Genomic DNA, 25,952 nt, shown 5'->3' on the forward strand with positions numbered 1-25,952 from the left:
AAGAAATATATTTAATTTTTTGATTTTATAGAACTTCTTGCAATAAAATAATCTCGTGGCCTTGAAATGTATAAAGAAACAGAAAATCAAACTAGACCCAAATTTTAATATGTTTTACATGATTTGGGATTTGCTTTTCTATGATGTAACTAGCTAGTAAGAAAAATTATAGTAGTTTACTACTACTACTACTAATTTCAAGTAAATTTAAAAAGTTTGTATTATCACAGAGAAAACTAATCCAAAATACAATTTAGATCCTTTACCAAATAGGTGGTGGATTTCTTGATGGCATCCTAGCTAAAATACCCACCAATCAAGTAATTTAAGAAATGGGATTTCTTGATGGCATTCAATCAAACAACCTAATAGCTTTATCAACTTCTCCATGTTTAGAAAACCCATAATTATAGAACTCTAAAATATAACATCTAACTTAGAACTTTCATCAAACAGTTTTCTTGCTTCACTCAGAAACACACAAAAACAAAAATCATTAGCACATACTACAAATATGCAATCTGAATTCCAAAGTAAAAATCTTAGTCAAATGAAACTCATAAAATAGTTGGGAAACAGCCAAACTAGTCTTAAAATCAACTACGGTGGCAACAAATCATTCTGATGTTATGCAAAGCCAACATCTTTGAGCTAGATGATAGTTAATAAGTAGAAAATTAATTTTCATCTACTTGACTGTTTCAATCAAATCTCATCAGTCTCTCAGTGTTTTTCTTACACAGAAACTGAGATAAAAATTATCTAGATGTGATTAAAAATAAGAAAAGGATTCCTTAAAAAAAAAATAACTTACCATGCCTTTCATTAAGATCACTAATAGTTGTCTTTTTGTCTAATTCTGATCAAGAGTCCAGTATTACAGTATATCTATAGACAATGAAGCTCAGGGAGGAGGTTTAAGCTCAGTATTATAGTATATCTATATTCGCTCAACTCTATAGACAGATGTAACTCATAAAATTATATCTCAGAAACAGTATTACATGTATATACCTGAGCGAATATAGAGTTGACTTCAGAAATTTATTCAAAAAAAATCTTAATAAATGAAGACCTGATGTCGTGAGATACTGAGGTGTTGTGCCTATTGCTTGCTGCCATCTGGCTTTTGTGAAGCTTTGAGGTGTCCTTCCGAATTGATGCCATGACTAGTGAGGTGAGCTGCCTTGAAGACCTGGTGTCATGAGAATGCCTCTTTCTTTTTGTCTTTCATAAACCGAAAATCTTGGACTCTTGGAATATTTTTGTACACAACAAAAATAGCACAGAAAATTTTTAAAACAAAATTGTACTTAGAATAGTATTCAAAATATGAAAACTAACAACGGCTTCGAGTACTTGAACTAATTAAGGAAACGTTTCCATTGGTAGTCTTGAAAACAAAATCAAAACTAGACAAGAACAGAACATTGAGAAGAAAAAATAATACATAAAAATATCTAATAACCACCCTTGAGATCGTTGACAACATCATAAGGAATGGGGGTGACAGTTTCCAACTGAGCTCCTTCGACCATGAAACCTGGCTTGGGACCCTCTGGCTGCCTCTTGGTGCTGATGGCCTCACCCTTCAACTTGGCCTCGGCCTTGAGCTTATCGTTCCTTAACTTTCTGTTTCTGAACTCCTCAGTGCATCTAGAGGGCTGGACATGCTCCACACGAACATGAATCCTCTTCTTAATGATGCAGTTCCCAACCTGCTTGTTAACCTCCACGCCAATAGCGTGCTTGGTGATGTTCCAGACACGCCGAGTTTGGCCATGGTAGAACTTGTGGGGCATACCCTTGTGAATGGTGTCGTTAAACTTTCAAATCCATAAATCAACACCAAAAAAAAATCAAAATTGACAGGCTCAGTTACCTTAGTTTACATATAAATCATACTTCATATATCATAAATTAAAAAAATGGGTTAAAGTTACCTTACTTCACATAATGGACAGACTCGGTTGCCCATCCCCCATGGAGGAAAGGCCTCTGGTTCGCGCTAGGGAGAAGAAAGGGTCAAAGCACTTTGGGGAGCATCTGCTTCGCCCCTTATTGCGTCTTTTCATCATCATCCCAAAGCCCTTTCTTGGGACCCTTCATCATTGATCCTTAGCACCCACATCTGAAAGAGAATGAGAGAGAGAGGTCGATGAACGATGGTTCCAAACCAGAGAGCGAAAGAAATAGTCACTGTGAGTGGGATGAACAAGAGATTGAGAGAAGGCAAGAGATTGGAGTGTGTGTGGCTATTTTTAGAGGGAGAGAAAAAGAGACAGAGGGGAACACGGTTGGGGTTGATTTGTGAAGAAGAAGATACAAGAGAGAGATACTTTAGGGCTAATAGAATATTAGAGGGGGAGATGGAAAAGCTAGTGGCGGGCTGTAAAATTTTACTGTACCGAGCGCGCCTGATTTTTCTATTTAACCATAGCGTTTTTTAAAAATTTTCATTTTTAGGTGTTATATTAGGCTAAAATTCTTGTAGTGAACCCTAGTTATCATATGTGATTTGGTATATGTTATGAATTGATATGTTTAGTATGCTGAATACTTGACTATTCTGAATGTTGATATGATTAAGAATATGTGATGCAATACGAGATATTGATTTGTCTGTTGATTGCTTATGCTCTGTTGTTGTGTTTTCTTGCTGGGCCTTGGCTCACGGGTGCTACGTGGTGCAGGTAAAGGCAAAGGCAAGTTGGACCAATCCTGAGATGGAGGGCTACGGGGTGGAATGTACGTAGCCAGCTGTTCGGTCGCCATGACCGAGGAGTGGATCAGGACAGAGATTGCCTAATTGTCTGTTTTGCCTTACTATGGCTAACACTGTATTTAGTCCTTGAATGTTTTGTAAACAGTTTCAAACTTAAACATTTTTGGGATCCCGTGCAAACAGGAAATGTTTCTTTATGAAAATGTGACTTTTGAGACCAAAACATTTTAACCCTAGTTCCTTTATAGTTTCAATAACACGATTTTAAATTAAACGACTTGATTAGCAAGTCTAGCAATTTATAAACACACAGTGTAACGGTCTTGGCTATCCAGGGCGTTACGACTTGGTATCCTAGGTTTATGGGTCCTGAAGACTGGCTGGATATGTACATTCACCGCGAGAGACAAGCTCAACTTAGGGTTTGGTAATTATGTATACATGACTATGTGCTTAAATGATTTGAGTGAGATATGATTGTTGATATTTGTTTGATGAATAGGGAGCATGAGATACTGATAGGGCCTGGCCCTTGACTATTGCATGATGCTATTGAGGCATGCTTATTAGCATTGTTGTGCATGTGAATGAATATCTGGATAAATTGCTATATTTTGATTGCTTATGAATGATTGGAGTTCTAGTGATGGATCATAAAAGGATTATTACCCTATCATCATAGCCTAATTACCGAGTCGTTGATTGCAGATTGACTTGGATAGTTATGCGTCTAAGAAAATCTACGCGACTAGCTGGCAGGTCTGGGCTAGAGATGATGACCAAGGCCAGACCCCTCCGCCAGTCCCTGAGAACTGGCAGCAGTTAATGGCAGACATGCAGGCTCGGCTTCAGAGCCAAGATGAACAGATTCGAATTCTACAGTAGCAAGCTCCATCTGGGAGTGTTGCCCCTATTGTGTCACCTACAGTGGTACCTGTAGTGCAGCCGGTTGAGGTTGGGAACAAATGGGAACCGTTGTATGAGCGGTTCAGGAAGCAGCAGCCACCAATCTTTGAGGGAGGACCTGATCCACTGAAGGCTGAACAGTGGATGACTATGATTACTACCATTCTTGATTTCATGAGGGTGGAAGGACATGACAGAGTGGCCTGTGCCACTTATATGCTGAGGGAGGATGCCCGAATCTGGTGGGAGGTGGCATCACAGACCAGAGATGTTACTGCATTGACTTGGGAAGGGTTTAAGGATTTGTTTAGTCAGAAGTATTATAATGTTGCCATCAGGGCAGCAAAGATAAATGAGTTCGTGGGGCTGGTTCAGGGCAGTATGACAGTTACAGAATATTCCTTAAAGTTTGACAGACTTGCGAAGTTTGCACCAGATCTTGTGCCCACTGATGCAGCTAGGCAGGACAGATTTATCAGAGGCTAAATGCTATGATAGCTCGAGATGTGAGAATTACCACAGTTCCTGGAGGGAAAACTTATGCCCAGGCTGTGGAGAGGGCTCTTACCGCTGAGGAAGCGGAAAACAAGATATGGAGAGAAAGTGCTGTGAGGAGGGAGGGCCACAGGGCGGTGCCTCCATATTCTGGTTCAAGTAGGGGCAGAGGCCCCAGTGATCTGAAGAGGAAGACCCTTAAGGCTTTGATTGCTCCTGGCCCTGATAAGAGAGGTCGGGGTACTCAAGGTGGCCGTCAGGGAGGTGGTGATTCTTGGAGGACCTATCCGAAGTGCACGAGGTGCAGGAGATGCCATCCGGGCGAGTGTCGGGCTAAGGCCTGCTATGTGTGCGGGGTGGTGGGACACCTCAAGTGTAACGCCCTACTACCTTAGAGCCGTTACTAAGTGAGTTTAAAACAGAAATTGTGCATTTAATTGACTCAAGTGGTTTCTAAAACCAAAAGTGTGAATAAACCAGAGTTTAAGGCTGTACTCTTTGAAAATGTTTAGTTTCATTAAAAACGTTAATTATAAAACATCTGGGATCCCAAAATAAGGTTTACAAAATATTTACAACTCAAAATAGATTTACACTTGATCAGCTATCAAAAGAATGGTTAAATACAGCCATATACAAAATGCCCCCAACCAAAGCAGTCGGGCAGGCCGAACATGTACGCGCCGTCCCCACGCTCTCCATACTCATGGCCGGTTGACTGACTCCTTGCTTTTACCTGCCACACGGAGCACCCGTGAGCCGAAGCCCAGCAAGAAAACCCAAATAACACATAACATATGCAAAGTAAATAGCTGGCAATAATTCACTGATACATAGGAAAACCACCATAATAAACAAGTACGGCCACGCCGCTCCCAAGGCCTTACCAAAGCCTGGAGTTTCGGTTCTCACCGCGAGGATAACTCATGTATCCCTTGGGTCCCACCCTGAATATAAGCATCCCATGTGCTGTGTTACTTTCGGCCCACGGCCGCCCCGGCCTATGCCGTACCCGGCCTCTGCCGCTCGTTTCATCATAATAACACATATAGTACATTCAAAATAAACATTCACACACATCATGGTTCATTTAAGTTTAAGCATTTGCACGTAATACAATCCGGGGCCACGCCCTACAATCACACAGTGGGGCCATGCCCTAAACTCGGGTGTTACGGTTTTCTTACCTGTATCCCGTGCTTTCCAAAGTACCACGGTCACGAGCACGGTCCACAAGCACGAGCCTCTCCCAAAATCCTAGTCACAACACACAAAAGACACTTTTAACAACCTTAAATGAGCTTCCAAGCCAAGTTCTAGTACTCGGAACGTTGAAATTCACCAAACATGGTAAAAGGCTCAACCCCGAGCACCCTAGGTTAAATTCCCAAGCCTAAAATCCTAAAATCCCTTAAGCGCCGCGGCATAGGCCACCCATGCCGCGGCATGGCCCCCAAACAGAACCCTCAAAGGCCCAAAAACAGGTAAGGGCCGCGGCATTGCTTGGGCCATGCCGCGGCCCGCCCTTCTCCATCAACATACCACTTCTTCGAAGGGCCGCGGCTCACAAAGAACCATGCCGCGGCTCGACCCTTCGAACCCAGAAAAACCCACCATTTTACTCTCTAATCCTCACCTTAAACCATCCCAAACACATATCTCAACCACAAAACTCAATTCCAAACTTTACATGAACAATCTAACACCCTATAAACACTAGAATCAATTCAAAACATCAACACACCCAAGATCCACTCCTATGATTTCAAATTTCAGCAACTAACCCCAAAACCCCACAATGTTTAGCTTAGGCATTTAAATTCCTTAAATCAAAACAAAAATCCATACTTAGATATGTATAAAACCTTTACCTCAAATGAAGAATCCACACAAGTCCTTGATCCCCTCCTAGACTCCCACTTCTCCTTCTCTTCTTCTTCTTCTTCTTGCTTGCCCTAGCCTTTCTCTCCTCTTCTTTTCCTTCTCTTCTAATTTTACCAAGACACTCAAATGCCCAATACTCCAAACCGTGCCCCTCTATATCCCAGCTGCCTTTTGTCTATTACCCTTGCCAAAAGACCATTTTACCCCTTCTTAATAATCCTTCCTAACTAAACCTTCAAGGGCACTTTGGTCTTTACACTTCTATTTCAATTCTATCACTTTCCATCTTAAAACTTGTTACCTACCACAGTTACAAATGGTTACCCAAGTTACCCAATAACCAATAACCAACCACTCATTCTCAACTCAACTTATAAGATTCCCAAAGTACCCCTAGGCTTTACCTGAGCCGGGTACAACATCCCGTTGTGACTTTTAGACTAAAAATGGCTCACTAGGACCGTCTCGACGCGTGCATCCTGATAAAAACATCGCACTCACATGGCACCATTCACATAGTACAATTATCACAGATATGCCCAAACATGGCCAGATTACAATCATGCTCATTCTAAGACAATCAGGTCTACATGCATACTAATTCACATAGTCGTGCATCTCAATTAATTAACTAATCACATAACGTGCAATAAATCGTAATCATGCATTAAGCTCATTAAAGTCACACACAAAATCCCATCATGCCCTCCAAGCACACTTCCCCAGGCCCTTAAGCCTAAACACTGAATTTGGGTCGTTACATCAAGAAGGATTGCCCGATAGTGAAGAAGGGAGAGGCAGGGAAGGTGGACAGCTTGACTCCAGCTCAGGTGTTCACCTTGACACAGGCAAAGGCCGAGGCTAGTCCCTCGGTAGTGACAGGTCAGCTTTCTAGCGCTGACACTCCTTTTACTGTTTTGATTGATTCTGGTGCTACGCATTCGTTTGTATCTGATAAGGTGATTGATAGATTGTGTAGACCTAGTGAGTATAGTACTTCAGGGTATGGGACTATTTTTCCTACAAGAGAACTGGTAGTATCTAGGAGGTGGATTAGAGCACTGCCAGTGATAGTTGATGGTAGGGAGTTGTCAGTGGATTTGATTGAATTGTGTATGGAGGACTTTGATATGATTTTAGGTATGGATTGGCTGGTTAGATATGGAGCTACCATTGACTGGAGGAAGAAGATGGTGACTTTTGAGCCAGAGGGCGAGGATCCCTTTGTCTTTGTGGGAGCGGTGCATGGACCTCGCGTACCCAAGATATCTGCATTGAGAGCCAGAGACTTGTTACAAGGTGGATGTATGGGCTTTCTGGCTAGTGTGGTGGACACCACCAGAGTTTCACCAGTAGGGCCGGAGGAGACCAGGTTGGTTTGCGAGTTCCTGGATGTGTTTCCTGAGGATTTTCCTGGGTTGCCGCCGTGTAGAGAGATTCAGTTTGTCATTGAGTTGGCGCCAGGGACAGAGCCAGTGTCTAGGGCACCATATAGGATGGCACCGGCAGAACTGAAAGAATTAAAGATACAGCTGCATGAGCTTCTGGATTTGGGGTTCATCAGACCTAGCTACTCGCCATGGGGCGCTCTGGTTTTTTTTGTAAAGAAGAAGGTTGGGACTCTGAGAATGTGCATCGACTACCGAGAATTGAACAAGTTGACTATCAAGAATAAGTATCCTCTACCAACGATTGATGACTTGTTCGATCAGCTGCAGGGTAAGACGGTGTTCTCAAAGATTGATCTTCGATCTGGTTATCACCAGCTGAGGATCAAGGATGAGGGCATACCTAAGAAGACCTTCCGAACGCGGTATGGGCACTATGAGTTCTTGGTCATATCTTTTGGTTTGACAAATGCCCCAGCAGCCTTTATGGATCTAATGAAATGGTGTTCAAGGATTTCCTAGATCAGTTCGTTATTGTCTTCATCGACGACATCTTGGTGTATTCCAGTTCAGAAGCAGAGCACGAGCTTCATCTTCGACAGGTTCTTCAGAGGTTGAGGGAGCATCAGTTGTACGCCAAGTTTAAGAAGTGTGAATTTTGGTTACCCAAAGTGACATTCCTTGGACATATCGTAGGTGTAGATGGAATTAAGGTGGATCCATCTAAGGTGGAGGAAGTTAGGGATTGGTCGAGGCCAAGGAACGCCTTGGAGGTGCGGAGTTTTCTTGGTTTGGCAAGTTACTACAGACGGTTCGTAGAGGGCTTCTCAAAGATAGCAGCACCGATGATAGAATTGACACGGAATAATTTGAAGTTTATCTGATCAGACAAGTGTGAAGACAGTTTCCAAGAGCTGAAGCGACGGCTTATCACAACGCCAGTGTTGAGTCTTCCTTCGGGGGAAGGGAAGTTTGTTGTTTACTATGATGCATCGAGGTTGGGTTTAGGCTGTGTGTTGATGCAGAATGAGAAAGTCATAGCTTATGCATCACGACAACTGAAGGAGTATGAGCAGCGGTATCCTACCCATGATTTGGAGTTAGCAGCAGTGGTATTCGCACTGAAGATTTGGCGACACTATCTGTATGGGGAGAAGTGCGAGGTGTACACTAACCATAAGAGTCTGAAGTATTTCTTTACACAAAAGGACCTGAACATGAGACAGAGGCATTGGCTGGAGTTGGTAAAGGATTATGATTGTGATATTCTTTACCATCCAGGAAAAGCCAATGTGGTGGCGGATGCATTGAGCCGCAGAGGTCCAGGTCAGTTGTATAGTTCTGTTCAGATATCAAGGGAGTTAGCAGATGAGATGGTCAGAGCGGGGATAGAGTTGGTGGTAGGCCGGTTGGCCAATATTACTCTGCAGTTGACCTTGCTAGAGCGGATTAGAGAAGGGCAGTTGGCAGATGCTCAGTTACAGAGGACTAGAGAGGATGTCTTAGCGGGAGTAGCTAAGGACTATTCTGTTTCTGAGGTCGGTTTGCTTCGGTATCAGGGAAGAATTTGTGTTCCAACTGATGAGGGAATTAGAAAAGAGATACTAGATGAGTCTCATACGATGCCATACTCACTTCATCCGGGTACCACGCAGATGTATCAGGATCTACGGACTTTATATTGGTGGCCCGGGATGAAGAAGGATGTGGTAGAGTATGTTGCTAGATGCTTAACCTGTCAGCAGGTGAAAGCTGAGCATCAGCGACCAGTAGGGTTGCTTCAGCCTATGGGTATTCCTGAATGGAAATGGGAGGATATTACTATGGATTTTGTGGGAGGTTTACCCAGGACAGTGGGGCTTCATGACTCGGTGTGGGTGATAGTGGATAGATACACCAAGTCAGCCCATTTTTTACCAGTGAGATCAACATATACTGTGGATCACCATGTAGAGTTGTATGTGAGGGAGATCGTACGTCTCCATGGGGTTCCTAAGTCTATAGTGTCAGACCGGGATCCTATTTGCACTTCCAAGTTTTGGGGTGGTTTGCAAAAGGCTTTGGGAACTCAGTTAAAGTTCAGTACGGCCTTTCATCCTCAGACTGACGGACAGACTGAGAGGACGATTCAGGTATTGGAGGATATGCTCAGAGCATGTGTGATTGATTTTGAGGGTTCATGGAGCAAGTATCTTCCGTTGATTGAATTTTCGTATAACAATAGTTATTAATTAATGATTGGAGTGGCTCCCTATGAGATGTTGTATAGGAGGAAGTGTAGATCACCCATTCATTGGGATGAGATGGGTGAGAGGAGATATTTGGGGCCAGATATGGTTCAGAGGACAAGTGAAGCTATAGAGAAGATCCGGGCTAGAATGCTCGCTTCTCAAAGCAGACAGAAAAGCTACGCTGATCATAAGCGTAGGAATGTGGAGTTCCAGGTTGGGGACCACTTCTTTCTCCGAGTTTCACCATTGCGAGGGATGAGGAGGTTTGGAAGGAAGGGCAAGCTAAGCCCTAGATTCATTGGACCTTTTGAGATCCTGGAAAGGATTGGTCAGGTGGCTTGCAGATTAGCTTCGCCACCATCGTTATCTAGGGTTCATGACGTATTCCATGTCTTTATGCTTCGGAAGTACGTCTTAGATGTGACTCGTGTGTTAAGATATGAAGACTTGGAGTTACAAACAGATTTGGCTTATGAAGAGCAACCAGTTCAGATCTTGGATCGAAAAGATAAAGTATTGCAAAATAAGATGATTCCTCTTGTTAAAGTGCTGTGGAGAAATAGTAAGGTCGAGGAGGCGACCTGGGAGCTTGAGACAGCGATGTGGGATCGGTATCCCGAGCTGTTCAGGTAAATTTTGAGGACGAAATTCTCATTAGGAGGGGATAGTTGCAACGACCCAAATTTGCTAATAATACTTAAGGGCCTTGATTAGTGTGCCTGGAGGGCATAATGGGAATTATGTGTGACTTTAATGAGTAAAATGCATGATTATGATTTAAAGCATGTTATATGACTATTTGAATATTCGAGATGCATGACTATGTGTATTAGTATGCATGTAAGCCCTGATTAAGTCAGAAGGGCATAATCGTAATTTTGGCCCATTGCGGGCATAACTGTGTATATATATATGTGATAACTGTTGAGGCCACATTATTATGTGGATATATCTGTGATCTGTGACTCGAAACGATCCTAGTGAGCAGATTAGCGAAAAATTCATGGCGGGGATTTATACTCGGCTCGGGGTGAGCCTGGGGGTATAAATGGGAATTTAGTGAGTATATTGGAGTCTATTTTGACATCGAGGGATATAATTGGTGATTAATTGGGTATCGGGAGGTAAGCAGAAAATATTAGAGACACTCGAGGAATTAGTGGGAATCGGGTAAAATGACTAAAATGCCCCTAAGTGGATTAAAGGGTTTAGAATTAATAGGGAGGGCATTTTGGTCAATTGGCTTCTCAGAGATAGATAAGTTAAGGCTTTATACTTAGTAGGAATTGTAGAAGGTAATAGAAGTCTGAAAAGAAAAGAAGGAAAAGAAAGAAAAAGAAAGGAAGGAAAAATAGAGTAGTTCTCCTAGAGTCGGTTTGTGGTTCTCTCACCATTTCTTTTCATTCTTCTTGGAGCAAAACTCAGAGGGAAGCTGGGTTAGGCTGGGCAACAGAAATCCTAAGCTAGGCTTGAAGAGTGGGAAGGACTTAGCAAGAACACACCATCACTTGAGGTAAAACTTTGTAGTTCCTTCAGTTCTGGTTTTGGTTTTCAGCTAAGATATCTAAGCTGTGTTGATGGGGAAATCTAGGGAAGTTGGAGCCAAAGGTTGAGGAAGATTAAGCCAAGGAGGTCTAGAGGCAAATTGAGGTCGAATTTCCATCAAAGGTATAAACTCTGAGCTTTTAACTTTGATGTTTTGACTGGTTTCTGCTGAGTTTTGAAGTCTAGAAGTGGTTATGGTGGATTTTGAGATTAGGGATGCATGTGCTTGGGTTTTGATTATTTGGGGTGCTTGGGATGAGTGGAATGTGTTAATAAGCTTGTTTTTGAGTTTGGTGAAGGTTTGGAGATGTTTTGGTTGAGTTTGGTTCGAGGAAATCGCAGAAAGGAAAATTGAGGTATTGCCTGTATGTGACTAGCGCTACAGCGCTAGCCTTTGGGCGCTGTAGCGCTAGGCCATGCTTCCTGGGGGATTTTGCTTCTGCTTGTAGCGCTGCCCTGTTTCCAGAAAGGGATTTTAGGGTTGTTTTCAAGGGTTTTTGACCAAGGGTTTGGGGTTTGGTTCCACCACCTTGTTTGGTGGAACTAGGACTTCCCGGGGGGCTCGGGGTTGGTCCCGAGGCTAGGTTTTGGACTTGAGGTTTGGTGATGACTTTGACCTATGGTTGTTTTTAGGTGAGCACTAGGGCTCGAGAGGGATCATGCTCAAGGAGTCAAGTGATCAAAGCTAGCGAATCGAAAGGTAAGAATACTGCACCCGGTTATATGTTTGTGACGGGACTAGGTGCTCCCGATATTTGTATTATGTCAATGATGGTATTATGCCATGGGACATGTGATAGCGGCCTAAGGGTGCCGTACACAATAATTGCGCACAAGGCGCGGCTTGGCCACTGGTAGCCGAGGACAGCTTGATATTCACTGAGCTCGGTTTAAGCGGGCCGAAGTCAGTGGGATAACGGAGGGTGTGGCCTGAGGGCACTAACCCTAGTTATCATATATGATTTGGTATATGTTATGAATTGATATGTTTCGTATGCTGAATACTTGACTATTCTGAATGTTGATATGATTAAGAATATGTGATGCAATACGAGATATTGATTTGTTTGTTGATTGCTTATGCTCTGTTCTTGTGTTTTCTTGCTGGGCCTTGGCTCACGGGTGCTACGTGGTGCAGGTAAAGGCAAAGGCAAGTTGGATCAATCCTGAGATGGAGGGCTGCAGGGTGGAATGTACGTAGCCAGCTGTTCAGTCGCCATGAACAAGGAGTGGATCAAGACAGAGATTGCCTACTTGTCTGTTTTGCCTTATTATGGCTAACACTGTATTTAGTCCTTGAATCTTTTGTAAATAGTTTCAAACTTAAACATTTTTGGGATCCCGTGCAAACAGGAAATGTTTCGTTATGAAAATGTGACTTTTGAGACCAAAACATTTTAACCCTAGTTCCTTTATAGTTTCAATAACACGATTTTAAATTAAACGACTTGATTAGCAAGTCTAGCACTTTATAAACACACAGTGTAACGGTCTTGGCTATCCAGGGCGTTACAGATGGAGTAAAGTTCTGAGGTGCTAAGTTGATTCAGCTGGGCAGGAGCTTCGTGATCCGTCTGAGTTTCTAGGTTTCTGGAAATATAGCTCCCGGTTCTTCAGTTTTCTTGAGGATAAAGTTAAAGCGTAAAAAGTAAAAACTGATTTTGAATGGTTATTTATATTAGCCGAGGAGCGGTTACCAAGGTAATCATAAAGGGTAACTTTTCAAAACATGGGGAAGTGTAATGACCGTCAGACAAGTTAATAGGAAAATGAAAAGACTTGATTGGACATGATTGATCACCCTTTTTCGAGAAAGCATGGGTGGCTCTGACAGATTTCGTCGGGTATTCGAAGAGTCAGTTTCTTAAGTTTACTTCTTGCTGGTCGCAATAAATAAACTTGGGGGACATATGTTTACCCTAAAAACAGCTGCTGATGATGTGGCAAGGATTTCTCACACGTGGTTGACACGTGGCCAAAGTACTGCTCGACTATCGACGAAGCTTATCGGCTTAACATTTAGATACGACCAGGCTGGTCGTATAGCTTGATTTGTTTCCTTCTTAAACTGTAATCTTATAATTATTACATTGAATATTTCCTCATTATGACCTTGATACGCGGTTATTAAGGAAAGATATGGCCCGTTGGCCCATGTAACCCTCCTTGAGCCTATAAATATGCATGAAATAGCTCAAGGAAGGGACTTTTGATCCCTGAATCTTTTTGCTAAGATAGAGAAAAAGAGAGAGCTATAGTGCAATTATCCATTGTTTTATTGTATTTCTTCTAAGGTTTGTGCAACTCAAGAACCCTAGTTCTTTGATCACTGCTTTGAGATTCGATCTTAATAATAGCACTAATTAGACGTTGGTCATTACCATCTTTTGGGGCCGAACCACTATAAATCCTTGGTGTTTTCTTCTCTTCCATTAGATTATCTTTCTTACTTGTCGTTTTATCTTTTGTCGTATTATCTTTTGTCGTATATTTGACTCCGTGTCATTAGCCAAATCAAGGGTCAACATAATGGTTACTATCCATATATGGGTACTAACAATTATGATGACGTGACACTGTAGTGACTTAGTATAACAAGTCACCAACAGGTAAATATTTTTTTTCTACATTAGTTTCAAATTTAGTTATTTTTTTTCCATAATCAATATTGTTTCCAACCAATGAGAGACACTATCTATATTTAGAAATTGACATGCATTTGAAAAATGAAAAATTTTCAATATTATATTTTCATAATAAATACATGTTTTTCATTAGGTAACCCTTCAGAAAATTTGAAAAAATCAAAATTTATTTTTAAAAATATGAATTAACAATTATAAATATGGATCATTAGTCTTAATCCAATGATTAATATTAAAGTAACCATCCATGGGTAGTAACCATTAAGAGTGCACCCACATATACATATACTAGGTGCAAGCAACGTGCATTGCACGTTTGCTTAGTTTTATTTAAAAAAATTATTAAATTTTTATGATTGTCATATAAATTTTAAATAAATAAACAATATTATATTTAAAAGAATGACATAAATATATTAAAACAAAAAATATTTTTTATAGTTTTTTTTAAGTAATAATATGATAACCTTTTGGATTACAAACTACGTGCCTATTTAATAAACAAACATTCATGATATTGTTCAAATCACACCGCAATGATTGGGGAATAAACTTGTTTATTCTTGATAGAAGATAAATGTTATTCTAATTTCTTATTTAGTTACACTATCATACTATTTGTACACACATGACACTTACATATAATCTATTTATTATGTATTATATATTGTTGTAATATTAATATTTTATAACATGTAAATTTTTATTAATATAATTATTAAATATCTAGTTTTGTATTAAATATTTAATTTATATTAATATAATTACTAAATATTTATTCTAGCAAAATTTTATAAAAATTAGGATTATATATTATATGTTATATTATTATTATTATTATTATAATATTTTATAACATGTCAATTTATATTGATATAATTATTAAATATTTAGTCTTATATTATATATTATTATAATAATGATATTTTATAATATTTAAATTTATATTAATATAATTAATAAATATCTAGTCTAGTATTAAATATTATTATAATATCGATATTTTATAACATTTAAATTTATATTAATATAATTAAAATATATTTTAATTTATATTAATATAATTATTAAATATTTATTTTAGCAAAATTATATAAAAATTAGGAATATATTGTATATGTTATATATTATTATTATAATAATAATGTTTTATAAGATTTGAATTTATAATGATATAATTATTAAATATCTAGTCGTGTATTATATGTTATTATAATAATAAAATTTTATTACATTTAATTTATATTAATATAATTAATAAATATCTAGTCTAGTATTAGATATTATTATAATACTGATATCTTATAAAGTTTGAATTTTATTAATATTATTAGTAAATATTTAATGATATTTTATAATATTTAAATTTATATTAATATAATTAATAAATATTTATTTTAATTAATTTAAAAAATATATTCTATTAAATATTTGGAATAATTAGAATTTTTGATATATATATATAGAATCACGATGCTATGCCGTTTTTCACAAAAAGCGTGATTGGTCACGCCGAGAAATAATAATATATAAATAAAAGTGGGGACTTGCAATGAATAAAATAACAAGTTAATTCCGTATGATATGTAAGCATTTTCCTCTGACAAGCTACTTTTGACTGGCTATACCAAGTTTTGTTTACTGGCAGCCTTGGCGCCAAAAAAAATGACCCTGCAGTTGGGGTGAATGGAGTAATTTCACTTGTTTTGTATGAGGACTAAAATGTAATTTTAGGCATTTGTAGTTGTATTAATAATATACTTAATGCAATGAAACAAAATCAATACTGATGTGATACGAGAAATAAGGAGTGATTTATTAACGTGTTGACTAAAGTATGTGAATTAATCAGGAATTCACTATACGAGTAATACAGAATACTGGAATGAATATTACTTTTTATCACAGCAATATAAGAAATCTTTTGTGAATTTGAAACTTATATTTTATATGTTAAGTTCATGGATATTTATAAATGCTAGAAATAATAATAAATGTCAACTACAACAAATTATAGTATGTATATTTACATAGTTAATGGGAGAACCAAAATGAGTCATTATATGTTTTTCAAAAAAATTATCAAGGTTCGGATTGAATAAGACTACAGCATAAGTTTGAAAAATATATATTATGATTTACATAATAGAATAATTTTAAATGCGTATCTTTTAACCAAAAAAATTATTTTTTAGGAAATAAGAGAAGCATGTAAGGTAGATAATGAAGCATAATATTAAACAATATTATTTCACTTTTGCATGTAAGCCAAAAAACCAAATGCCAAAAATATAATGAAGTAACATCAAAGTGACTTAAGCATATAATTAGTCCATGTTATATATAAAAACTAATGGTAATTAGATTGGAAGGAGTCTTGCGTGGAATTTGGATTGTAAATGAAGTCAGAAGTGGTGTTGTAATTTGAACTTGAAGGGTTGGAGTGTATCCCTTGTCATTTACTGAAGATGATGGTGCTGCGGGTGGCAAGTCTGACCTTCTTTGGCATGTTCTTCTATTATGATCCAAACCTCCACAAATGGTGCATTTCCTATGCCTTTGACCCAGCCATTTCACAGATTTTGTTTGATGCTATTTTAGAATTCGCTGGAATACCACAACCCTTTGTTCTCACCTTCACAGGATCTTGAATGATATTAGGATATTGTTGATGGCCTCCTGGTGTTCTTGAGCAAGCTGTTTGGCTTGTTTGTCCTTGTTCATAAGCCCCTTTAAATATGTTTGTCATCCTTGCGATCTCAGTCTTTGCCATTTCGTTGTGTGATGCTAAATTGTTCATCAAGCTTGTATAAGAATTCAAACATCCGTACCTATATAATTTTTAGATATGGGAAGAATTCCTTAATCAATCATATTAAATATGGATAGTAAAAATAAAATCGCAATTAGGCAAGATAAATAATAATAAAGTATACATATTTGTACCTTGACAGTTGAACCATCTTCTCATCATCAACTTATTTTTTAGGGATTGGTACTTGGGAAGAATTCTTTACATCCTTCCGCCAACTATTCATAATTAAAGAGTCTGGTATAATTCATTTTTAAAGACTTTTCAATGTACACCATATGTGCTTGCATGAGATACCATCCGTCTCAAACAACAAACACGAACACTTGAACTCATTATTTATTTTGTTCTAGTGCACTCTATGGCTTGTCTGACCATGTTGGAATCTTATGAAAGAGAAAAGGTGGTAATTTCCATGGTCATTGTAACGTCCCAAATTTTTTAGTAAGGCTTAGTGCCTTGATTAGCGTGCTGGGAGAGCAATAGTTTACTTAATTATATTATTATGTGATTAATTATGATATGTGTGTATCAATGTGTGATTACTTGAATTAAATGATTATGTGACTAGATATGCATATTTAGGTGAATTAAATATGCATGTGAGTCCGTTCGTGTTAATAAGAGCATATTTTTAATTTTGGCCGTTAAGGGCTTAAATGTGATTATGTGTGTGTGTTGTGCTTGAGACCACAGTATTGTGGAGATATAACTGAGATGTGTGGTCCGAGACGATCCTAGGGAGCGGATTAGAGGGAGCGAATTAGCGGAATAGTCACAATAAGGTCGAATACCCGACTCGGGGTGAGCCTAGGGGTATTTTGGGAACGTAGTACGTGTTAGGGTTTACCAGGTAGCGAGTAGCTATTTAGTAATTTTTGTGGGTACGTCGGGATTAATTGGGGATCTGTAGGACTACTCGAGGAATTAGTGGGAATGTGGCAAATGACAGGATTGCCCTTGGAGGCATTGAATGGATAAGGGTTAACCTAGGGACATTTTGGTCACTTTGAAGCTAAGGATAGACTTAGACTTGGGTTAGGACTCTAGAATTAATTAGAAAACACAACACTCTCTCAACCTTCCTCTTTCTCTCTCTCTCTTTAGCTAAGGGTGTTTTTGTTGAAATTCAAGGAGGAAAGCGTGGATTTAAAGGGAATTGAAGCTTGAAGTGTTTAGGTCTAGCTTAGGTTCGGATTCTAAGTTGAGGTAAGGGCTTCATTCTAATTTTTTGTTGAGTTTCTGTTGTGATTTAAGGGTTTTCATGGGTTTGAACTTTAGGCTGGTTTTGGGGTTTTCGGTGAGATTATGGGATAGTTTTTGGGGTGTTTATACTGATTAGGTTGCCTTGATATGAATTCTAGACTAAATTTTGGGTTCAGGAGTTAATTTGGGTGTGAATTGGTGACTTTGGCTCGAGAAAACGCAGGGGGATTTATGAGTTTTGGAGCTTAAGCTGTAGCCCGCATGAACCCAGAATGATTGGGAGCCTCTGAAATCGTCTAGGCATCGCAACGCAGCCTGAGGTATGGACATAATGAATTTCTGGTCATGTCCTTTAGATTAACTAATGCCCCAATAGCCTTCATGGACTTGATGAATAGGGTATTCATGGATTACTTGGATAAGTTTGTGATTGTATTCATCGATGATATACTGGTGTACTCCCAATCAGAGACAAAACACAAGCAACATCTTCGTTTGGTACTGCATCGGCTGAGGGAGCATGGGCTATATGCTAAGTTCAGTAATTGTGAATTCTGGTTACCCCAAGTAACATTTCTAGGCCACATCGTGATGAGGAGGGGATTCTGGTGGACCCAACCACGATTGAGGCAGTGAGAGATTGGCCAAGGCCAATCAGTGTACCAGAGGTTAGGAGCTTCGTGGGATTAGTAGGTGTTGTATCCTATTTTTAGGATGAGTTCATTTACTCAGCTTGGGTACAGCTGGCAGATAAATACACGAAAAAATAACCAAGTATAATATCTGCTTATTATCCATGTGGATAGCTCAGGATTCATAAATATTAAACATGGTGTTAGGCGTCCTGAGTTTATCGCGAACTAAGAACACGATGGCTATTAAGCACGAGCTGAGGATTAGATAACTGTCGAAGCACGAGTTTGGAGGAGATACCCAGCTCTTGACGATTCAACTATAATGCATATTTTGGGATCCCCAAAGACCCGAGATATGTTTATACATTTATTTATGACCAGGCTGTCATATTTATTATTCGAGATAGCATGAACATATTTATTCTATTATCAAATCATATCCCCATATAAATGAGAATTATTTGTATTGAATATAGACATTATGTAAATGCATGATTGATTCACGCGGTTACCCAAACCTGTCCATGGAATTCCCCTATAAATACTAGGAATGCTGGACAGGAAAGGGGGAATGATTCTATAATACCGAAACTCTGCCAAAATAGTGAGAGAAACGGTAATAATAGTGACTCATGGACTAGGTGGATTTTAACCACTGAACCATGTAAAATTTCTGTGTTCTTGAGTGAATTCTTGATATTTTTATTACAGTTTACCATTAAGCACTAATCTGCCCTTATTATTTCTTAATACATTGTTGGCAAAATACCACGTCAATAGTTTGGTGCTTTCATTGAGAGCAAATTAATGCTTCACAAAAATCCCAGTTGATTTGCATCATGGTGCTCACTCGCTCAATGCACGATAATGAGATAGAACAGCCTGGTGGGTAGGAGGCCCATCATACTGCTGTTCCAGACGAACATGGCCCTGAGATTTAGCAACGTTTGGGAAAAAAACTGGCGGATCAAGGTGACACAGGGAGTTCGGCATCATTACTACCAAACCCAAACCTAGACTACCTAACTGCCGTTGAGATGGAGAACATGCAATTGAGGAGCCATCTCGCTAGGGAAAACAAGAAGATTGAGGAGGTTTTGGCTTGGTTACCCCCTCTTGCAACCGACATTAATGTTGGAAAGAGGCAAAGTGGGTCTCATAAGTCCCATAGGAATAATCAATCCAAACCAAGTCGATCAGCTAGAACCACCACTCCAAGTTTTGTACTTGCGAGGCAAGATTACCAGAATGCTCGACCCAACAACAATCATAGGGGTCGTCAGCAAATTAGTCGGTCGGTTAGGACTGCAACCTCAAGTTCGGTGCCTTCTTTACAGGTCCCCAGGAATGCCTAAGGAAATCCACGAGGAGGGGTTGGAACATGCTCACGAAGACAAAATGCCCCAACAAATCCTCCTGCGCCGCGATCGGATCATCAGGCACAAAGAACTAGAGACATTCGAGTAGAAAAGAAGCGGGCTAATTTAGTCTGTCCTGATGGAACGAGGATAACCTCACCAATATAAGGCATCCCCCATCACCTATAAGAAATCCAACACCACCTCGTCCTCAACGGGATATTCCAGCTCATGGAGACAGCAGGAGAAATCATCCCCTATCGGCCAATACTTATGTCCCACGAACATGTGTCAAGAATCCAAGTCCTCCGGCCCCAGCTGCGAGCTGTAAGCTTCGCAAATGGGAGTTACTGGATCGAAATCCATCATAGCGGCAGGTCCGAAAGCGACCTAAGGAGTCATTTGAGTTCAGCACAGAGCCCTCAGTATGATCCACAACCTGATTTTTGCGATCGTCTGAACTCGCAGAGAAGGTATCTAGTTCGCGATGGAGATATTAGCTATACTCGACAAGAGGGAGGTCTGTCCATAGTACACGATAACAAGAATGCCCCGCAAAACCAAGCTCAAACTTGGAGGGGCAATAACCCGTCAAACACGCATGATAGCTGTTGAACAGCCCCCAGCTAACCTAGGGACTAGGGACCAAACCCTTGAGAGACTAGTTCTGATGGAAGAGAAAATGAAAAAACTCTTGTCCGGCAAGGAAAAAGACGATTGTGACTCAGAGGAAGAGCTCGAGCCTTTTGCTCCAAATATTGCGGGGGCGACATATCCTGTGGGTTTTAGGATGCCACACTTGTCAAAATTTGATGGAGATGGAGATCCATCAGATCACCTTGGAATGTTCAACACCATGATGATGGCCCACTAGGCAGTGGTTTAAGCAATACAAGAAACATTCCATAATCTTATGGAAGAAGTTTTCTTCCGAGTTCAAAAAAGCATTTCGAGCTTCACAAGCAGCTCGAGTTGAGGTTGATTCCTTGGCCAACGTAAAGCAGCAACCTGGTGAAACGTTGAAGGCATATCTGAGTAGATTTTCCAATGTTGCTGCATGAGTTAGGGATGCTGATGATAGCTCCAAACTCGTGGCAATGAGGACGGGAATCCTCGTTGGGGGCAACCTATGGTAGGAACTCCAAAGAAAAGGAGTTAAGAGTGTAGATGAATTCTTAGCTCGGGCTCAAGAGTGGATAAATCTCGAGGAGGGGCGAGCTTCTATTCCAGGAACAAGCCAGACCCCTATCTAACCCATTGGAGCGACAACGAATGCGACAACTACGACCCAAACCGTTACCCAGAATAACCAAGGGGGGAATAACAAAAGAAAAAGGAATGGTGAACCCGACTAGAGCAGGACGAAGAAAAATGAGCCCACAGAGAAGTTCAAGCCTATCTACACCACGTATACCGACCTAACGGATACACATGAGCACATTTTTCTGGCCAATTCTAGTCGCCTTCCATGGAAGAAGCCAGAACCATTGAAGAACCAGAGGGTGAAGAGGGATCCCTCAAAGTTCTGTCGATTCCACAAGGACATTGGTCATAACAATGATGATTGTCAGCACCTGAAGGATGAGATTGAAACCCTCATTAGGGTGGGACCTTTGGCCCAGTACGCCCAAAATCGGGTGAATCTGAGTCAGCCCGTTGGTCAGACCCCACTACCTGTTCTAGAAGCTCTGACTAGCCAACCTGGAGCTCAAGCAAATCAGGTCAACCCTCCTCCAATACTAGGGGGAGATATAACTACCATTTCGGGAGGACTTCATTTGGCGGGCACGACCAGCAAGGCCAAAAGAGGTACATTAACGAACTGAAGTCCCATAACGAGGTGGAGTTCGTCCCGGAACAACGGTTATCGAAACATAAGTGATTGGAAAAGCAACAAATCATTTTCACAGAAGAGGATGCTAGCCACGTCTAATTCCCACATAACGATCTGCTGGTGGTAACCGTTCAGCTCACCAACCGAAGGGTTCTAAGAACACTAGTGGATAACAGAAGTTTTGTGAATCTACTTTTCAGGTTCACCCTGGAAAAAATGGGGTTATCCGTAACTGATTTGAAGGCGACCTCGATCACTCTGTACAAGTTTTCTGGTGAAGGGTCGGCAACCATTGGGATGATCGAATTGGTGGGGACATTGGGAGAAGAGTCGCGAACTGTTTCCAAGTTGCTCGAGTTCGTGGTAATTGATTTTCCAACTGCGTACAATGTAATTTTGGTCTGACCTGCGCTAATGGCATTCGAAGCCATAACCTCTATCCACCACCTAGCAATGAAATTCCCCTCAGCTGCGGGAATATGCACCTTCAGAGGTGATCAACTTGCTTCCAGGGAATGCTATAGCATTTCTATGAAAGGAAAATCACAACCTGGGCAGCAAGCAATGGTCATAAATGACAGAGGTGAGGAGTCCCAGGAAGTAGAAGCTATTCACGAGACGAAAGAACCTTAGCAAAAAGGTGATAGTGAGGTCGCCCAACGCGACGACATTGACCCATGGGTAGGCGAAGATAGATCAGAGCTCCAAGCCATAGAAGAGCTCAAGGAAGTAAACATAATTCCCAAAGAAGCTTCAAGAGTCGTAAAGATTGGAAAGAATCTTGATGATAAAAGGAAGAAGGAGCTGGTTGATTTCTTACAGGAAAACCTGGACGTCTTTGCTTGGTCGCATGAAGATATGGTGGGAATAAGTCCGAGTGTAATCATGAACACATTAAATTTGGACAAGAATGTGCCTGCAAAATCCCAAAAACGGAGATGTTTGGGAATGGTCCGAGCTGAAGCCCTTGAGGAAGAAGTAGCTCGGTTATTAAAATGCAGGTTTATCCGAGAGGCAAGATACCTGATTTGGGTCGCCAATCCCGTGCTGGTTCCGAAGCCAAACGGGAAGTGGAGGACCTGTATCAACTTCTCCGATCTAAATAAAGCTTGTCCCAAGGATTGTTTCCCACTTCCAAGGATTGACCACTTGGTAGATGCCACGGTAGGTCATGAGCTCATGTCCTTCTGGATATAACAAGATCGCGATGAATCCAGCAGACCAGGAACATACTAGCTTCATAACTGAACATAATGTATACTGTTATAAAGTTATGCCCTTCGGACTGAAGAATGCCGGGGCTACATGTCAACGCTTGGTCAACAAAATGTTCGCTAGCCAGATCGGGAGAAATATGGAGGTGTATGTCGATGACATGCTTGTTAAATAAAAAACTGCCAATAACAATGTGTCCAATCTAGAAGAATGTTTTGGAATATTAAGGAGGTATGCCATGAAGCTGAATCCCCAGAAATGTACTTTTGGAGTGGCATTTGGAAAATTCTCGGGATTCATAGTCTACACAAGGGGAATAGAGGCGAATCCTGAGAAAATTAGGTAATTGTTAGAAATTCCCTCACCTAGGTCACGTAAAGAAGTTCATAGCCTAACTAGAAGGGTGGCGGCTTTGAATCGATTCATTTCAAAATCCACTGACAAGTGTTTTCCATTCTAAAACTTGCTCAGAGGAAATAAGAAATTTGAGTGGACCGAGGAGTGCGAACAGGCATTCCATGACCTAAAAATGCACATGCCCGAGCCCCTGGTATTATCTAAACCTAAATCTAGAGAATCTTTGTTCCTTTATTTGGTCTTGACAGAGAATACAGTCAGTGCCGTGTTCGAGAAGAAGACCGTGCTCAGAAACTAGTATATTATGTAAGCAAGAGACTTCTCGGAGTTGAGTCACGATATCCATTGATAGAGAAGCTGGCATTCTGTCTGATATTGGCTTCTAGAAAGCTTTGACCATATTTTCAGTCCCATTCAATCAATGTCTTGACCGACCAACCATTAAGGTAGGTTTTGCAAATACTTGAAACGTTGGGATGTCTCTTTAAATGGGCCATCGAACTTAGCCAGATCGAGATATTGTACATTCCACATACTTCAATCAAGAGTTAGGCCCTTGCTAAATTTATGGCTGAATGCACCAGTTTTTAAGAAGAGCTCTTGAGGGAGCCGATGCGAGAATTATAGAAAATCTTCATTGATGGATCATCAAACGAGAATGGATCAGGAGTTGGGATCATCTTAATCTCACCAGAAGGGCATCAATTTCATACAGCTCTGAGGAGTCCAACAACGAAGCAGAATATGAGGCCTTATTGGCAGGGCTGAGGGTGGTGAGAGAGCTCAAGGTGAAACCCATCCAATGCTATAATGATTCCCAACTCCTGGTCAATCAAGTATTGGGAGAGTATCAAGCTCGAGGTACCAAGATGGCAGCCTACCTAGCTAAGGTAAAGGGAGAATTGTCTGAATTTGAGTACAACTTTGTTGAACAAATACCCCGCCAGCAGAACTCTAACGCTGATGCTTTGGCATGACTTGCTACCACAAAAAAGGCTGAGACGTTAAATGTAGTGCCAGTGGAGTTCTTGGAGAGCCCGAGTATGACGGAAGAAATGGTAGAAGTCAGAATGATCGACATAAGACCGACCTGGATGACTCCTATAATTGAATACCTCGCAACTGGAAAGTTAACTGATGACATAAAAGATGCAAGAAAAATACTCTATCAAGCTCCGCGGTACGTAATAGTAGATGGAACCTTATATCAGTGTGGTCATTCGTTACCTCTCCTGCGATGCGTTTTGCCCGAGGAAGCCCAAATCATTTTACAAGAAATATGCGAAGGCTTTTGTGGGGATCATGCTGGGGGAAAAACCTGGCACTAAAGATACTGAGACAGGGCTATTTTTGGCCCACTTTAATGAAAGACTCGATCTCGTATGTTAAAAAGTGCGGCAAATGCTAGCGTTTCACCACAGTTGCCCGAGCTGCTCCAGTCGAGCTAACGATGATTTCATCCCCGTGGCCATTTGCAACGTGGGGAATCGATCTAATAGGTTCTCTACCTATGGGAAAGGGAGGAGTTTGATATGAGGTGGTGGCGATCGATTACTTCACAAAGTGGGTAGAAGCCGAGCCTCTAGCAACCATCACATCAAAAGAGTCCTAGACTTCATGGTGAAGAGTATTATATGTCGATTTGGACTTCCTAATAAAATCATGTCAGACAATGGGACACAATTTGACAGTGATCTCTTCACAGACTTCTGTGAAAAATATGGCATCACGAAGAGTTTCTCATCGGTAGCATACCCACAAGCCAACGGGCAAGTCGAGGCTGTAAACAAAGAAGAGATTAGACGAAGCCAAAGGACTATGGCTCGAACAGCTCCCGCAAGTACTTTGGGCCTACCGAACTTCGCACAGGACCTCCATGAGGCATACTCCTTTTTCCCTAACTTTCAAAGCAAGGCCATGCTTCCAATTGAAGCAATGGTAACTACTTACATACAAAGGATGTTTGATCAAGAACAGAATAATGGACTACTTAATGCATCTCTCGATCTGATCGAAGAAATACGAGAGGAATCGCAATTGCAGCTCGCGTATCAACAAAAGATCACTTGCTATTTCAATTCAAAGTCAAGGGTCATAGACTGGGATTAGGCGACTTGGTTCTCCAAAGGGTCTTTTTAGCAAATAAAGACCCTAAGGATGGTGTGTTAGGCCCAACTGGGAAAGACCATACCAGATTGTAGAGATCTTACGTGAGGGAACTTTCAAGATAGCTCAACTAAATGGAAAGCCAGTCCGATTAAATAGTAGATGGATTGTTAGATAACCATTTCTTAGTCTTATTATTGCAAGCTCGTGTTCTCATATTTGTAAAAGCAACCAAGAAAGTTTATACATTCTGGTTACTTGGGGGGAACATAACTGAGGTTGGAAAAATTAAGCCTGTTCGAATAAGATTAAAAATTTAGAAGCTTGGAAAAATTGATTATTCAAAGGCTTTTTAAAGCTCGAGTTTTCAATAAACCTAGCGTGAACTAAGTTTAAATCATCTAAAACCCTGGTTATAACTAGGTCAAAAACTTAGAAATTTGGGAAAATTGATTATTCAAGGGCTTTTTAAAGCTCGAGTTATCAATAAACCTAGCACGAACTAAGTTTAAATCATTAAAAGCCCTGGCTATAACCAGGTTCGAGGCTTGATTCTTAACAGGTATGATACAAATAAGCAAACAAAAAATGGATATAGCCATGTTCGATA

At 40.3% G+C, this 25,952-nt stretch overlaps 1 protein-coding gene across 1 annotated transcript; it reads right to left on the reverse strand.

Annotated features, from left to right (window-relative positions):
• Positions 1–1,460: 1,460 nt before the first annotated feature.
• Positions 1,461–16,592, reverse strand: LOC133825134 (large ribosomal subunit protein eL21x/eL21w-like). Its single transcript, XM_062258121.1, has 2 exons — positions 16,455–16,592; positions 1,461–1,826 (listed from the first exon to the last, which is right to left on the reverse strand). Exons 1-2 carry the CDS (start codon positions 16,590–16,592, stop codon positions 1,461–1,463), a joined length of 504 nt encoding a protein of 167 aa, XP_062114105.1.
• Between the last annotated feature and the right edge of the window lie 9,360 nt (positions 16,593–25,952).

This window comes from Humulus lupulus, chromosome 3, assembly GCF_963169125.1.
Source record: "Humulus lupulus chromosome 3, drHumLupu1.1, whole genome shotgun sequence".
Classification (NCBI taxonomy): domain Eukaryota; kingdom Viridiplantae; phylum Streptophyta; class Magnoliopsida; order Rosales; family Cannabaceae; genus Humulus; species Humulus lupulus.

Coding starts and splice junctions, on each gene's coding strand:
- LOC133825134 (XM_062258121.1), bottom strand. CDS start 16,592: ATGGCAAAGACTGAGATCGCAAGGATGACAAACATATTTAAAGGGGCT. Junction 1,827..16,454: donor TCATTCAAGATCCTGTGAAG/GTGAGAACAAAG, acceptor TGGATTTGAAAG/TTTAACGACACCATTCACAA.